This window comes from Hyla sarda (assembly GCF_029499605.1).
Source record: "Hyla sarda isolate aHylSar1 chromosome 1 unlocalized genomic scaffold, aHylSar1.hap1 SUPER_1_unloc_4, whole genome shotgun sequence".
NCBI lineage: Eukaryota > Metazoa > Chordata > Amphibia > Anura > Hylidae > Hyla > Hyla sarda.
In genome coordinates, this window is record NW_026607590.1 from 134,743 (window position 1) to 153,293 (window position 18,551).

Consider the following 18,551-nt stretch of genomic DNA (forward strand, 5'->3'; position numbering starts at 1 on the left):
AGTGCTGCGCATGCGCAGTACTACTTTAGCATTTGTGTAGTGCTGCGCATGCGCAGCACTACTTTAGCGGCGCGCGCTGCTCTACTTTCTGTTCCCCGTTCCCTGAGAGTTAACAGGGGACGGGGAGCAGAACAGCGGGCGGGCATAGGGATCCTGATAGCACTGTCGAGCGATCGCGCTGGCGGGTGACAAGCTGATAACGCCGCTATCAGGCATAGGCATACCGATAGCGGTGGCGAACAAGCGCACTGGCGGGTGACAATAAAACAGTAAGAGTATTAGCTTCTGTGGCCCGATACCGCTCTCGGAATTGGGCCACAAAAGCCATGAGAGCTCCGTACAGCTTCGGGCTATTACAGGGAGAGATCCTGTCCCTGTGATAGCCCAAGTGAGACTGCCGTGAGCTGCGATGCCTGATGGTTAAATATGTCACGTGACACTCGCACCCCCCCCCCTCCCCAGCCCCCGCAGTAACCAATGGTTGGGGGGTTGTGCGAGTGTCAGCCTATAGAATGTGATGGAGGCGGAGCGCTCGAGCAGGGAAAACTGCTGAGTCACTCCATCACAATCTATGGCAAATCACAATCTACGGCACTGCACCGGCATGGTATACATTAGGTGGTGGGTGTTTTCTTATTGGATACTTCATGTGTATATATATGGTATATCCTCCCACTGTACTGAAATAGTATTGTACTATGTCATTAGATTATATATATATACATCCAGCACTGTACAGTGTATCTCAGTGATAACCTGTAACCTTGATAATGAGAACATGTATTGAGAAATATCCCATAATATGTAACATATGTGAACAAAGAGCGATCTGTCAATCATGGCCGGTGGGGAATATCCAGTCCCAGCAGCTCCCCATGGATTATACCTGTTGGGTCTTCACCATGAGGAGCAGCGGACACATCATATCTCTACATTGTTATGGGGGATTATTTCCCAGCAGACAAAATTATAGAGATAAATGGATAAGAAACTTTATGTCTGAAAAGTAAATCTTTATTAATCACTCGTAACAATGAGAAGTTTTCAGCGGGCACTACCGTGGATTCACAGGGACTGATGCAAATCCCTTCTCCGATGGCAATAATACGGCCGCTCATAAATGCCTCTATCTGGTGGTGCTCAGCAATAAAGTCCTTAGACTAATGCAACTCCAAACAAATAAGAGAAAGAATGCGACAGCGCAACAAAATCCTTCAGGCTTTATATCATGCGGGTGTACAGACAGGTGCAAATCACAGAGCAACGTCCGGTTCACACTGACTTGTACTTCTTCCTGCTCCCGGAGCCAGAAGAAGTACAAGTCAGTGTGAAAGGGACGTTTCTCTGTGATTTGCACCTGTCTGTACACCCGCATGATATAAAGCCTGAAGGATTTTGGTGAGCTGCCGCATTCTCTCTCTTATTTGTTTGGAGATATATATATATATATATATATATATATATATATATATATATATAATATTCTAGTACCTGGTGACATATATACAGATGTGTTATTTGGATTCTGTTTGCATTTTGTATATCAGACATTTTCTGGAATACTAATACTTTTCCCATGTAAATTTATTGCTCTAAATTGATCTCTCCTGTGACTGCAATGTTGTAGTTTTTGTACAATTTGACAAGTTAGAAGGCTACTTTGTGTGCGTTCTTTGGTGTATAAGAAGACTTGCTTTTCGAGTAAAACATTTTCCACATTCTGCACATGAATATGGCTTCTCTCCTGTGTGGGTTCTCTGATGTTGAACAAGCCATGATTTGGAAGTAAAACATTTTCCACATTCTGAGCATAAAAATGGCTTCTCTCCAATATGAATTTTTTGATGTTCAGACAGATGTGATCTCTGAGTAAAACATTTTCCACATTCTGAACATGAAAATGGCTTCTCTCCAATATGAATTTTTTGATGTTCAGACAGATGTGATCTCTGAGTAAAACATTTTCCACATTCTGAACATGAAAATGGTTTCTCTCCAATATGAATTTTTTGATGTTCAGACAGATGTGATCTCTGAGTAAAATATTTTCCACATTCTGGACATACAAATGGCTTCTCTCCTGTGTGAATTCTCTGATGTCTAACAAGCCGTGATTTAAAAGTAAAACATTTTCCACATTCTGAACATAAAAATGGTTTATCCCTTGTGTGAGTTCTCTGATGTTCAACAAGACTTGATTTAGAAGTAAAACATTTTCCACATACTGAACATGAATATTGCTTCTTCCCTGCACAATCTCTTTGATGTCCAGCACCCCTTCTGTGACTTTTATTTTGCTGAACCTCCTGTGATGACTGAGAAGACAGGACCTGTATATAAGGATGAGATGACAGATCTTGGCTGTGAAGGGCTGAGGGTGTATCTGGGATAATGGAATGTTCTTCATATGTATCTTGTGTGATATCATCATCTGCTTTATAATCTGAAGATATAAGATTCTACTCTGATCTCCTGGTACAAGAATCTGCAGAGAATAAAACAGATTTCATTTTTAAGTAAAAAAGAAAAAAAACAACAATAAAAACTTTAACCTCTTAAGGACCCAGGGCGTACATGTACACCCGAATATCGCGATAGTCCCGATCAGCTAGGACGCGAGCGGAGACCCCCTTACCTCGCTCCGTCACATTCGATCAGCGTTTGATTGCTCCAAGCCTGAGCTACAGGCTTGAGCAAGCAACCCCCTATTATGCTGATCCATTCAAAGCTATGGCTTTGCAGGGATCAGGGGGAAAGATCAGTGTGTGCAGTGTTATAGCCCCCTATGGGATAATAATGATCAGTGTAAGAGATCAGTGTGTGCAGTGTTATAGTCCCCTATAGGATAACAATGATCAGTATAAGAGATCAGTGTGTGCAGTGTTATAGTCTCCTATGGGATAACAATGATCAGTATAAGAGATCAGTGTATGCAGTGTTATAGTCTCCTATGGGATAATAATGATCAGTATAAGAGATCAGTGTGTGCAGTGTTATAGTCTCCTATGGGATAACAATGATCAGTATAAGAGATCAGTGTGTGCAGTGTTATAGTCCCCTATGGGATAACAATGATCAGTATAAGAGATCAGTGTGTGCAGTGTTATAGTCTCCTATGGGATAATAATCATCAGTATAAGAGATCAGTGTGTGCAGTGTTATAGTCCCCTATGGGATACCAATGATCAGTATAAGAGATCAGTGTGTGCAGTGTTATAGTCTCCTATGGGATAACAATGATCAGTATAAGAGATCAGTGTGTGCAGTGTTATAGTCTCCTATGGGATAACAATGATCAGTATAAGAGATCAGTGTGTGCAGTGTTATAGGTCCCTATGGGATAACAATGATCAGTATAAGAGATCAGTGTGTGCAGTGTTATAGTCCCCTATGGGATAACAATGATCAGTATAAGAGATCAGTGTGTGCAGTGTTATAGTCTCCTATGGGATAACAATGATCAGTATAAGAGATCAGTGTGTGCAGTGTTATAGGTCCCTATGGGATAACAATGATCAGTATAAGAGATCAGTGTGTGCAGTGTTATAGTCCCCTATGGGATAACAATGATCAGTATAAGAGATCAGTGTGTGCAGTGTTATAGTCCCCTATGGGATAACAATGATCAGTATAAGAGATCAGTGTGTGCAGTGTTATAGTCTCCTATGGGATAACAATGTGCAGTGTTATAGTCTCCTATGGGATAACAATGATCAGTATAAGAGATCAGTGTGTGCAGTGTTATAGTCTCCTATGAAAGCTATAACACTGCAAAAAAAGTGGGAAAAAAAGTTAATAAAGGTCATTTAACCCCTTCCCCAATAAAAGTTTGAATCACCCCCCTTTTCCATAAAAAAAAAAATATATATAAAAAACTGTGTAAATAAAAATAAACATATGTGGTATCGCCGCGTGCAGAAATGTCCGAACTATAAAAATGTATCCTTAATTAAACCGCACGGTCAATGGCGTGCGCGCAAAAAAATTCCAAAGTCCAAAATAGTGTATTTTTGGTCACTTTTTATATCATAAAAAAATGTTTAAAAAGCGATCAAAATGTCAGATCAATGCAAAAATGGAACCGCTAACAACTTTAGATGACGGTGCAAAAAATTAGTCCTCATACCGCTCCGTACGCGGAAAAATAAAAAAGTTATAGGGGTCAGAAGATGACAATTTTAAACGTATACATTTTCCTGCATGTAGTTATGATTTTTTCGAGAAATGCGACAAAATCAAACCTATATAAGTAGGGGATCATTTTAACCGTATGGACCTACAGAATAAAGAGAAGGTGTCAGTTTTACCGAAATATTTACTGCATAGAAACAGAAGCCCCAAAAGTTACAAAATGAAATTTTTTCTCCAATTTTGTCGCACAATTAATTTTTTTTTCTGTTTCGCCGTGGATTTTTTGGTAAAATGACTAATGTCACTGCAAAGTAGAATTGGTGGCGCAAAAAATTAGCCATAATATGGAATTTTATGTGCAAAATTGAAAGCGTTATGATTTTTAGAAGATGATGAGGGAAAAAATGAAAATGCAAAAACAGAAAAACGCTGAGTCCTTAAGGGGTTAAACACTGCGCCCATATTTATAGTCTTTTTAGTAGAACATTATAAGTGCAGCATGTGACATCATGGAACCTTCTCCCCGTCCTCCGGATAATAAATAGTTAATGTAGACATAATATCGGGTCTTCAGGTCACATACACCCCACTCCTGGACCCCATCACACTCCCATCCAGCAGCAATGAACAATCCATAGGGCACAAATCAGACGACAGCCGAGGCGGTTCAGAGCCCCCAGCAATACAGAAGTGCTGGGAAATATCCCAAATTAGGGCTGGGCGGTATATACCCGTTCATACCGAATACCGAAATTTTGGGGCTCCACTATATGAATTTTTCCCATACCGCAATACCGGTCGGGCCCCTCCCCCTCGGGAATGAATTATCAGCCCAGCGCTGCGCTGTCCGCACATCAAGGAACTAATCATACGTGACCCGCCAGCACTGTTCTGCTCCCCCCAATTAATGATCACCCCAGCGGGGCACTACTCACATATCACCCGCAAGCACTGCCCTCCTCCACTTTGTTGTGGCCGCCGGCGCTGGAACTCTATACTGTACGCCGGTGGTCTCCAACCTGCGGACCTCCAGATGTTGCAAAACTACAACTCCCAGCATGCCCGGACAGCCAACGGCTGTCCGGGCATGCTGGGAGTTGTAGTTTTGCAACAGCTGGAGGTCCGCAGGTTGGAGACCACTGCTGTACGCTGTATCCCTATGCCCGGGCTGCAAAAGATAAAGAAAATAAACGTTAAAGGACATGTCCGGTGCTCACTTTTCTTATTTTATCCGTTCTGGGCTGAAAAATAAAAGAAAACACACTTTATCTTACCTGCCAACGAGCCCCCGGAGCTCCGGTACACTCCGGTACAGGTGTTCGGTCCCCGAGCTGTATTCTTCTTACTTCCTGTTAGCCCGGCACATCACACGGAGCTTCAGCCTATCACCAGCAGAGGCGGGACATCACTGCGGCCGGTGATAGGCTGAAGCTCCATGTGACGTGCCGGGCTAACAGGAAGTAAGAAGAATACAGCCCGGGGACCCAACACCTGTACCGGAGTGTACCGGAGCTCCGGGGGCTCGTTGGCAGGTAAGAGAAAGTGTGTTTTCTTTTATTTTGCAGCCCGGAACGGATAAAATAAGAAAAGTGAGCACCGGACATGTCCTTTAACTTACCTACGTCGGCCTCACGCTGTTCCTGGGGACTGGAACGTCTGCCGTCAGCCTGTCACCAGCCGCAGCGATGTCCCGCCCCGGCCAGTGATAGGTTAAACTCACTGTCATGTAAGGAGCTGGCTTGGGGGGGGGAGCAGAACAGCGCTGGCAGGTAACATGATTTGGGGCAGCGCTCGCGGGTCACATGATTTGGGGGGGTGAAAGAAATACCGTTATATAACGCGGAACCGCCATAAGTTATAAAAATACGGTGATCCACATATTTGGTCACAGCGCCAGCTCTATCCCAAATTATTCCTCTAGTCGTCTACATGGAAATCCTGCTGACTATATAAGATGGAGACAACAGAGACAATAAAAACAACAGCGCAAGGACTTTAACCCTTTAATGACACATGAAGTAAATGCACATGACTTTGCGCACCAAGACGTACATTTGTGTCCTATACATGACCGTGAGTATCGGAGCAGAGATTGCACTGATGTCCGCCATTAACCCCTCAGATGCCGTGATCAATACAGATACAGTGCGGCACTGATTGTGATCTGATTGTCAGCGGCACGGAGGCCTTCCAGCAGAATTCTAACTCTGCGCCGCGCTCTGAGGCAGGAGAAGAAGCGCAGTTAGTTTACAGACAGCTCTAACGTCGTAGTGACGCGAGTCGCATGTCACGTGAGCGCCGCGCTCTGAGGCAGGAGAACAAGTGCAGTTAGTTTACAGACAGTTCTAACGTCGTAGTGACACGAGTCACATGTCACGTGAGCGCCGCACTCTGAGGCAGGAGATGAAGCGCAGTTAGTTTACAGACAGCTCTAACGTCGTAGTGACGCGAGTCACATGTCACGTGAGCGCCGCGCTCTGAGGCAGGAGATGAAGCGCAGTTAGTTTACAGACAGCTCTAACGTCGTAGTGACGCGAGTCACATGTCACGTGAGCGCCGCGCTCTGAGGCAGGAGAAGAAGCGCAGTTAGTTTACAGACAGCTCTAACGTCCTAGTGACGCGAGTCGCATGTCACGTGAGCGCCGCGCTCTGAGGCAGGAGAAGAAGCGCAGTTAGTTTACAGACAGCTCTAACGTCGTAGTGACGCGAGTCACATGTCACGTGAGCGCCGCGCTCTGAGGCAGGAGAAGAAGCGCAGTTAGTTTACAGACAGTTCTAACGTCGTAGTGACGCGAGTCGCATGTCACGTGAGCGCCGCGCTCTGAGGCAGGAGAAGAAGCGCAGTTAGTTTACAGACAGCTCTAACGTCGTAGTGACGCGAATCACATGTCACGTGAGCGCCGCGCTCTGAGGCAGGAGAAGAAGCGCAGTTAGTTTACAGACAGCTCTAACATCCTAGTGACGCGAGTCGCATGTCACGTGAGCGCCGCGCTCTGAGGCAGGAGAAGAAGCGCAGTTAGTTTACAGACAGTTCTAACGTCGTAGTGACGCGAGTCGCATGTCACGTGAGCGCCGCGCTCTGAGGCAGGAGAAGAAGCGCAGTTAGTTTACAGACAGCTCTAATGTCCTAGTGACGCGAGTCGCATGTCACGTGAGCGCCGCGCTCTGAGGCAGGAGAAGAAGCGCAGTTAGTTTACAGACAGCTCTAACGTCGTAGTGACGCGAGTCACATGTCACGTGAGCGCCGCGCTCTGAGGCAGGAGAAGAAGCGCAGTTAGTTTACAGACAGCTCTAATGTCCTAGTGACGCGAGTCGCATGTCACGTGAGCGCCGCGCTCTGAGGCAGGAGAAGAAGCGCAGTTAGTTTACAGACAGCTCTAACGTCCTAGTGACGCGAGTCGCATGTCACGTGAGCGCCGCGCTCTGAGGCCGGTCACTAGGACATGAGAGCTGTCTGTAAACTAACTGCGCTTGTTCTCCTGCCTCAGAGCGCATATACTAATAGAGGCAGATTGTTTCAGGGGGCAGGAAGAAGCAGGGGGCGGACAGCCATCGGGGGTAACCGAACTGAGCACGGGACATTTGTTGGGCAAGATCACAGGAGCCACTGGAGGGAATTTGGTAAGTGACCCCTCTTTGCACTCCTGGTCACCCACACTATAATCCTGTGTATTGGGTTTAGTGTGGGTGATCAGGGTGACAGTTTTCTTTTACATCACCCTTTTCCCAATTTTACTAAAAAAAAAATAATAATAATGATTAACCCTTTGGGGACGCAGGGTTTTTCCATTTTTGCACTTTCGTTTTTACCTCCTTACCTTTATAAAATCATAACCCTTTCAATTTTGCACCTTAAAATCCATATGAGGCTTATTTTTTGCGCCACCAATTCTACTTTGCAGTGATATTAGTCATTCTACCCAAAAATCTACAGCGAAACGGGAAAAAAATAATAATTGTGCAACAAAATGTAAGAAAAAATGCAATTTTGTAACTTTTGGGGGGGTTTACGTTTCTACATAGTACATTTTTCGCTAAAAATTACACCTTATCATTATTCTGTAGGTCCATACGGTTAAAATGATCCCCTACTTATATAGGTTTGATTTTGTCGCACTTCTGGAAAAAATCATAACTTCATACAGGAAAATGTATATGTTTAAAATTGTCATCTTCTGACCCCTATAACTTTTTTATTTTTCTGCGTACAGGGCGGTATGAGGGCGCATTTTTTGCGCCGTGATCTGAAGTTTTTATTGGTACCATTTTTGTATTGATCTTTTTGATCGCTTTTTATTCATTTTTTCATGATATTAAAAATGACCTAAAATATGCTATTTTGGACTTTGTAATTTTTTTGTGCGTATGCCATTTACCATGCGGTTTATTTAACTATATCCTTTTATAATTCGGAAATTTCTGCCGCAGCGACATCACATATGTTTATTTTTATTTACACTGGATTTTTCAAACTTGATTCAAACTTTTATTAGGGAAGGGGTTAAATGATCTTTATTAACTTTTTTTTCACTTTTGTTTTGCAACGTTAAAGCTCCCATAGGAGACTATAACACTGCACACACTGATCTCTTATACTGATCATTGTTATCCCATAGGAGACTATAACACTGCACACACTGATCTCTTATACTGATCATTGTTATCCCATAGGAGACTATAACACTGCACACACTGATCTCTTATACTGATCATTGTTATCCCATAGGAGGCTATAACACTGCACACACTGATCTCTTATACTGATCATTGTTATCCCATAGGAGACTATAACACTGCACACACTGATCTTTTATACTGATCATTGTTATCCCATAGGGACCTATAACACTTCACACACTGATCTCTTATACTGATCATTGTTATCCCATAGGAGACTATAACACTGCACACACTGATCTCTTATACTGATCATTGTTATCCCATAGGAGACTATAACACTGCACACTGATCTTTTACATTGATCATTGTTATCCCACAGGAGACTATAACACTGAACACACTGATCTCTTATACTGATCATTGTTATCCCATAGAGGGCTACTTTGGGGGCAACTTTGAACGCCGCGTCTACAGGGTTAATAGTGCGTTGCACCGCGATCAGTCCCACGCGCTACTAGCCACGGGTTCTGGCCGTTGTTAGAGGCTGGGCCTGACCCACTAGGACGCATGGCCCCGCATTATGGAAAGGAAGTTGGCGAAGGGCGTACAGGTATGCCCTCCGTCCCCAACAGGTTAACATAATGTTAATGATGCCGTACGGTGAATGACATGGTGCCATCACATTCACCAAAAATGTTTTCAAATTTATAAAAAGTGACTAAAAAGTCACATATATACAAAAGTGGAGCTAAAAAAAACTACAGGTCATGGTGCAAGAAATGAGCCCTCATACCGTCTCGAATACAAAAAAAAAGAAAAAGGTAGAGATGGTAAAAATAGGGCGATTTTAAAGATACTGATTTTGTAAAAAAAAAAAAAAAAAGTTTGAGATAAGTATTTAATCGAATTGACCCACAGAATAAAGAAAACGTAATTTTTATCGTAAAGTGTACAGCGTGGAAACAAAACCTGACAAAATTAGCAAAATTGTGGTTTTTATAAAAAATTTCTTTTGTTTTGTGTTTGCCGTACATTTTATGGTAAAATGATTGATGTAATTACAAAGTACAATTGGTCGCGCCTCATATGGGTCTGTGAATGTAAATTGTAAAGAGTTACGGATTTTAGATGGCGAGGAGGAAAAAACTACAACACAAAAATAAAATTGGCCTGGTCCTTAAGGGGTTAAAAACAAAACGCATGCTCAGTATCAGTAAGGGTCACACTTTGAGACCACAGATCTAAAACATAATCCTTTCCGGCTGCAGCATCATCTCTGTCCCAGCTGAAGCACAGACCTGGCAGGACTAGTACTCCTCTGTGCTCACTCCTGTCCTATCAGACTGCAGCATGAAAGCAGAGAGGAGGGGGTTACAGAGCAGACTGCAGTGATTGGATAAAAAGAATGAATGAATGAATGGTGAGTGAGGGCGGGCTCAGTGCTTGCCTCGGACACTCCCCTTCCTGAGCAGTTTATGTCAGAATAAGTGAGCAGCAGAACAGAGGGATTTGTGAGCCAAATACAGAAGACAAACAAAAAAGACCTGTATAGCATCTGGATGACCTAGTGAGTAACATATATGAGGATTATTTTTTTCTGTGATTATTGCAGCCAGTGACTGAGTAGAATCTGTGACCCTTCTCTGTATTTAGTGGTTACTACTCACCTGTGCGGTTATCTGTATGAATGTCCTCCTTATACTGCTCATCACCGCTCACATCTGTCTCTTCTTCTTCTTCCTTTATGTCTGTAGCCTTAATATAGATCAGATCTTTCCCTGTAGTAATGTCCTCCATATTCTGCTCATCAAGAGGAGGGGGACACCTCTCTGGTGCTGTTCTCTTACTGGATCTGACTGTAGGGAACACATACAGAGACTGAATTCATTCTTTATATACAAATAATGAGAGGACGTGTGTATATAGTCATATCTATTACCTGGTGATGTGAGGGGCTGCTGATCCTTCATCATGACCTGATCCTTGTACTGATCCTTGTGTCCTTCTACATACTCCCACTCCTCCATGGAGAAATAGACCGCCACGTCTTGACACCTTATAGGAACCTGACACATAATGATACAGTCATCACCTGACCCCTCCAGTGGTGTTACTGTATAATGTCCCAGCATTCCCAGCAGTGTCACCTCTCCAGTCATCACCAGACACCTCCATTACTGTATAATGTCCCAGCAGTGTCACCTCTCCAGTCATCACCAGACCCCTCCATTACTGTATAATGTCCCAGCATTCCCAGCAGTGTCACCTCTCCAGTCATCACCAGACCCCTCCATTACTGTATAATGTCCCAGCATTCCCAGCAGTGTCACCTCTCCAGTCATCACCAGACCCCTCCATTACTGTATAATGTCCTAGCAGTGTCACCTCTCCAGTCATCACCAGACCCCTCCATTACTGTATAATGTCCCAGCAGTGTCACCTCTCCAGTCATCACCAGACCCCTCCATTACTGTATAATGTCCCAGCAGTGTCACCTCTCCAGTCATCACCAGACCCCTCCATTACTGTATAATGTCCCAGCAGTGTCACCTCTCCAGTCATCACCAGACCCCTCCATTATTGTATAATGTCCCAGCAGTGTCACCTCTCCAGTCATCACCAGACCCCTCCATTACTGTATAATGTCCCAGCAGGGTCACCTCTCCAGTCATCACCAGACCACTCCATTACTGTATAATGTCCCAGCAGTGTCACCTCTCCAGTCATCACCAGACCCCTCCATTACTATATAATGTCCCAGCAGTGTCACCTCTCCAGTCATCACCAGACCCCTCCATTACTGTATAATGTCCCAGCATTCCCAGCAGTGTCACCTCTCCAGTCATCACCAGACCCCTCCATTACTGTATAATGTCCCAGCATTCCCAGCAGTGTCACCTCTCCAGTCATCACCAGACCCCTCCATTACTGTATAATGTCCCAGCAGTGTCACCTCTCCAGTCATCACCAGACCCCTCCATTACTGTATAATGTCCCAGCAGGGTCACCTCTCCAGTCATCACCAGACCCCTCCATTACTGTATAATGTCCCAGCATTCCCAGCAGTGTCACCTCTCCAGTCATCACCAGACCCCTCCATTACTGTATAATGTCCCAGCAGTGTCACCTCTCCAGTCATCACCAGACCCCTCCATTACTGTATAATATCCCAGCAGGGTCACCTCTCCAGTCATCACCAGACCCCACCATTCCTGTACGATGTCCCAGCAGTGTCACCTCTCCAGTCATCACCAGACCCCTCCATTACTGTATAATGTCCCAGCAGTGTCACCTCTCCAGTCATCACCAGACCCCTCCATTACTGTATAATGTCCCAGCATTCCCAGCAGTGTCACCTCTCCAGTCATCACCAGACCCCTCCATTACTGTATAATGTCCCAGCAGTGTCACCTCTCCAGTCATCACCAGACCCCTCCATTACTGTATAATGTCCCAGCAGGGTCACCTCTCCAGTCAGCAGCTCCATCATCTTGTTGATGAATTCTCGGATCTTCTGTTCATCCATTTCCTCATGTATCAGGGAGTGAGGTGGGGGCCCCGGGATTGGGCTCACGGTTCTTCCCCATCCTTCACACACAGGAGCCCGACAGCGCCCACTAGAGGACTTCTTCACTACTGTGTAATCCTGTGTATAGAGAGATACATTAATATCACTACATACATTCCCAGAATCCCTCACCTCTCCAGTCATATCCATCTGTTATTACATAGATAAGAATGAGGTCATGTGACATCACTCCCAGAATCCCTCACCTCTCCAGTCATATCCATCTGTTATTACATAGATAAGAATGAGGTCATGTGACATCACTCCCAGAATCCCTCACGTCTCCAGTCATATCCATCTGTTATTACATAGATAAGAATGAGGTCATGTGACATCACTCCCAGAATCCCTCACCTCTCCAGTCATATCCACCTGTTATTACATAGATAAGAATGAGGTCATGTGACATCACTCCCAGAATCCCTCACCTCTCCAGTCATATCCATCTGTTATTACATCGATAAGAATGAGGTCATGTGACATCACTCCCAGAATCCCTCACCTATCCAGTCATATCCATCTGTTATTACATAGGTAAGAATGAGGTCATGTGACATCACTCCCAGAATCCCTCACCTCTCCAGTCATATCCATCTGTTATTACATAGATAAGAATGAGGTCATGTGACGTCACTCCCAGAATCCCTCACCTCTCCAGTCATATACATCTGTTATTCCATAGTTAAGAATGAGGTCATGTGACATAACTCCCAGAATCCCTCACCTCTCCAGTCATATCCATCTGTTATTACATAGATAAGAATGAGGTCATGTGACATTACTGCCAGAATCCCTCACCTCTCCAGTCATATCCATCTGAAATTACATAGATAAGAATGAGGTCATGTGACATCACTCCCAGAATCACCGGTACCAACAGGCCCGGAGCGTCAAAAATGGTGCTCCTGGGCCTAGGCGGTAACAGGCTGGCGTTATTTAGGCTGGGGAGGGCCAGTAACAATGGTCCCCGCCCACCCTGGTAACGTCAGGCTGTTGCTGTTTGGATGGTATTGTGCTGAGAATGAAAATACGGGGAACCCTATACGTTTTTTTTTTGTTTTTATTTAAATAGTTGTAGTTCTGTAACATCTGTCCCTTCAGATTTAGCAATTTTCAGGAAATTTTTGAAAATTGCTTCTCTACTTTGAAGCCCTCTAATTTAAAAAAAAAAGCAAAAATATGTCCATTTTATGATGCCAACATAAAGTGAACATATTGTACTTGTGAAGAAAAATAAAATTTATTGTGAATATCAATTTTCCTTACAAGTAGAGAGCTTCAAAGTTAGAAAAATGCAAAATTTTCAAAATTTTCATTAAATTTGGGGATTTTTCACCAAAAAAGGATGCAAGTAACGCCGAAAATTTACCACCAAAATAAAATAGAATGTGTCACGAAAAAACAATCTCAGAATCAGAATATTCGGTAAAAGTGTTTTCGCGTTATTAATTCGTAAAGTGACGGTGGTCAGAATTGCGAAAAAGGGCCCAGTCCTTAAGGTGAAAAAGGGTTTGCGTCCTTAAGGGGTTAAGAAACACCTTATTTTCTGTCCGCCAATGCAAAATTCTCTAATAGTGCCCCTCCCGAGACTAGACTCTGGATCCGCCCCTGGTTGTGGTTAAACTTTACTTTCCTGGAAAAGTTTCTGAGTTGCCCATAGCAACCAATCAGATCGCTTCTTTAATTTTTCATAGGCTTTTTCAAGAATAAAAGAAGCAATCTGATTGGTTGCTATGGGCATCTCAGCAGCTTTTCCACTGGTCAGGTATGGGGGAGATTCATCAAAACCAGTGTAGAGGAAGAGTTATGCAGTTGCCCATAGCAACCAATCAGATTGCTTCTTTCATTTTTGAAAAGACCTCTGAAAAATGAAGGAAGCAATCTGATTGGTTGCTTTGGGCAACTCAGAAACTTTTCCAGAAATGGAGGATGCTAACTTTTTGTATCTTATATGGAATTATTCCTATATTCATACATTTTGGAATCATCGATCTTATTGAAAAAAGGTATAACATTAAGATCGAACGAGACCCTTAGATGCTTATCCTTGGAGAAACAAGCATTCATCGTGACATCAGACATGTGATGTCATAGACAGCTGGAGTCCTGACATTCCACTGACAGCCGCCCGAGCCTTCATTCTGTAGATTGTTACAGAGCGATTAGCAACTTCTATTTCTTCTTCTTGACTGAGATGGAGCTAAAAGGTTTGGGGTTCGTCCCCCTTCTGTTGGCGTTTTGGTGTGCGGCCTGGCTTGCCACCAGCTACATCGTGACGGTCGTCCTCGGCCATGCCGCCTCGCCACTGATGCACATCAGGTAAGATAAACAAGCACAAGATTCTTATTTCATGGGTTGGGAGTGAGGAAATATCCACAATAACATTGGTTTCTTTTCCTTCACAGTGACGTGGGAAATTTCTTTCCCGAAAACATATTATTGAGAATTGGTTTCATAGGGACATCCATTGGCACTTTGGTACTAACCTTTCTTATTTATAAGTATATGGTTATGCATACTGAAGAGTTCAGGGGTCATCAGGTCCTGATCCAGAGGATCCTGCTGGCCATTGTGTGGGCCTCCTGTTTTGGTACAGCTGTCATGCATGTATTGTCCCCCGAAGAATATCCCAGGATACACTTTGTCAGCACGGTAATTTCCATTACATGTGAAGCCTTATACTACCTTGGGCAGTCCATCCAGATGTATAAATTACCAGGAGCAAACAAAGTCATCCACCATAGTAGATGCACCTGCTGTGGCCTGACTTTTACCTGCGCAATTTTCTACTTTGGATATAAAACATTACAGGAATTATTCTATGATGATGAAGACTGGGACGAGATCCGTGAAATCACCACCATAATCATCGAGTGGGTGATGCTTCTACTGATCCTGATAAACATCGTGACCTATTATTCCACCATGCAGAGGTTAATGTTAACCGTCTCCAGGAACAGCTGCAAACTCTCTCTTAGAGTAAGAATTGATGACTTCGGGGTGTAGACCACCACGGGGGCCATCAAGTGGACTTCTGGGAGAGATACTGCACAGGACACGGAAAAACCATAAAAAAAATAATATGAGCTGGTAATATTACCTATACAAGAAAATAAAAAAAATAAAAAAAAAATATTGGTGTGTGATGTGTAATACCTACCGTATATACTCGAGTATAAGCCGAGTTTTTCAGCACCATTCTTCTTGCTGAAAATGCCCCCCTCGGCTTATACTCGAGTGATCTCTCCGCCTGTCAATCCCTTTTCAGTGGTCTTCAACCTGCGGACCTCCAGATGTTGTAAAACTACAACTCCCAGCATGCCCAGACAGCCATCGGCTGTCTGGACATGCTGGGTATTGTAGTTTTGAAACCTCTGGAGGTCCGCAGGTTGAAGACCACTTCGGCCTTCGTCATCATCCAGGCCCCCCCCCCCTCTTTTGTTTTGTACTCACCCCCCCAGTTTGGGTGAGCTGGTCCGGGCCATCTATGCTGCAGGGACCGTCCGGTGGGGAGGGATACTCGTTCCGGGCTGTCCATTTTCACCGGAGGGCCCTCTTCATGCACAACGTCCCTGTGCGTCGTCGTCAAGGCAACATCACTAGGACCAGCTCACCCTAACTTCCTGCCGAGGGGAGGTGAGTACAAAACAAAAAGGCCACAGTGGTCTTCAACCTGCGGACCTCCAGAGGTTTTAAAACTACAACTCCCAGCATTCCCGGACTGTCCGGGCATGCTGGGAGTTGTGGTTGTGCAACATCTGGAGGTCCGCAGGTTGAAGACCACTGATGAAGGGATTGACAGGCGGTGATGATGAAAGGGAGGGGGATGATGATTAAGGGGGGGATGATGATGAAGGGGGGGATGATGATGAAGGCCGCAGTGGTCTTCAACCTGCGGACCTCCAGAGGTTTCAAAACTACAATCCCAGCATGCCCAGACAGCCGATGGCTGTCCGGGCATGCTGGAGGTTGTAGTTTTGCAACATCTAGAGGTCCGCAGGTTGAAAACCACTGATGAAGGGATTGACAGGCGATGATGATGAAGGGGGGGTGGATAATGACGGGGGTCTGGATGATTACATGGGGGGGATGATGTATTTCCCACCCTAGGCTTATAGTGAAATTAGGGGCCTCGGCTTATATTCTGGTCGGCTTATACTCGAGTATATACGGTAGTTAGAAAACCAGAATCAAATTCATCATTATAACCTCCCTCTGCATTACCCTGTTTATTATTTTCCAAGCAAGCACTTTGTTCTAATTCGTCCACTCTCTGGTGTGCTCCTTATATAAGGGGTTTGGGATACACTTTTTGTTTAAAACGATTCTCCAGGTTATCTAGTTGTTGCCGGCATTTTTGTGTGGAAGAACAATTCCTCCGGATTCTTTTCATTTGACCGAATGGAATGTTCTTCTTCCATTGTTTCAGATGGCAACTGTTAAAGTCGAGGTAGTTCCTTAAAATAGGTGTCAGTATGCGAACAGCCATCCTGAATATAGATATTTAAATCCAGGAACTCAAATTTTTGGGGGGACTGATGCAGCGCTGCCTTTGGCAATCTCTGGCTCTGCCATAGCGCTTTTTTTGAAGGGGCGTGTCGGCTGCCGCTTCGTCTGGTGGTCAACACGCGCTATCTGGCCAGCGAGCCAGGGCCCCGTACAGGAGATCGCGGGGGCCCCCCAGCGGTCAGACCCCTCCCCCGCAATCTGAAACTTATCCCCTACCCTTGGGATAGGGGATGTTTTTCAGCACTGGACTACTCCTTTAATTGCCTCCAAAATGAAGTTCCTCTGATGTATTTTTTTTCGGTCTTTATGTACCTTAGGTAGAAAATAAACATAAGGTACATTTAGGTTGGGGTTAAATATATATCATGTTTTTCCCTCTTAACTCCTTGGGGACGGAGCCCATTATAACCCTAAGGACGGGAGCATTTTTTGCAATTCTGACCACTGTCACTTTAAGCATTAATAACTCTGGGATGTTTTTACTTTTCATTCTGATTCCGAGATTGTTTTTTCATGACATATTCTACTTTATGGTAGTGGTAAATTTTTGTCGATACTTCATCATTTCTTGGTGAAAAATTCCAAAATTTGATGAAAGAATTGAAAATTTTGCATTTTTCTAACTTTGAAGCTCTCTGCTTGTAAGGAAATCAGACATTCCAAATAAATGATATATTGATTCACAAATACAATATGTCTACTATATATTTGCATCATAAAGTTGACATGTTTTTACTTTTGGAAAACATCAGAGGGATTAAAAGTTCAGAAGCAATTTTCCAATTTTTCACAAAATTTTCAAAATCAGAATTTTTCAGGGGCCAGTTCAGTTTTGAAGTGGATTTGAAGGGCCTCCATATTAGAAAACCCCCATAAATTACCCCATTATAAAAACTGCACCCCTCAAAGTATTCAAAATGACATTCAGTAAGTGTGTTAACCCTTTAGGTGTTTCACAGGAATAGCAGCATAGTGAAGGAGAATATTCAAAATCTTCATTTTTTACACTCGCATGTTCTTGTAGACCCAGTTTTTGACATTTTACAAGGGGTAAAAGGAGAAAAAGCCCCCCAAAATTTATAACCCAATTTCTCTCGAGTATGGACATATCTCATATGTGTATGTCAAGTGTTCGGGGGGCGCAGTAGAGGGCTCAGAAGGGAAGGAGCAACAATGGGATTTTGGAGAGTGAATTTTGCTGAAATGGTTTTTGGGGGCATGTCACATTTAGGAAGCCCCTATGGTGCCAGAACAGCAAACACAAAACACATGGCATACTATTTTGGAAACTACACCCCTCAAGGCACGTAACAAGGGGTCCGGTGAGCCTTAACACCCCACAGGTGTTTGACGACTTTTCGTTAAATTCGGATGTGTAAATGAAAAAAAAAATTTCACTAAAGTTCAGTTTTTTCCCAAATTTACCATTTCTACAAAGGGTAATGGGAGAAAAATCCCCCCAAAATTTTTAACGCAATTTCTCCCGAGTACGGAGATACCCCATATGTGGCCCTAAACTGTTGCCTTGAAATACGACAGGGCTCTGAAGTGAGAGAGCGCCATGCGCATTTGAGGCCTGAATGAGGAATTTGCAGTAGGGGTGGACCCGGTTACAAGGATGGGGCTTGTCTCCACCAAAACCCTACAGCAGTGTTTACCAAACAGGGTGCCTCCAGCTGTTGCAAGACTCCAAGCCTGTCAGGACAGTCTATGTCCAGCAACA

The 18,551-nt window shown here is 44.0% G+C and overlaps 1 protein-coding gene across 1 annotated transcript in view; it reads right to left on the reverse strand.

The window, feature by feature from the left end:
* LOC130298206 (zinc finger protein OZF-like) overlaps nucleotides 1-18,551 on the reverse strand; it is a 100,038-nt gene that overhangs the window by 49,787 nt on the left and 31,700 nt on the right. Inside the window, exon 2 of the mRNA XM_056551120.1 lies at nucleotides 1,691-2,449. Coding sequence (XP_056407095.1) covers nucleotides 1,691-2,449 — 759 coding nt within the window. The remainder of the gene's footprint in view (nucleotides 1-1,690; nucleotides 2,450-18,551) is intronic.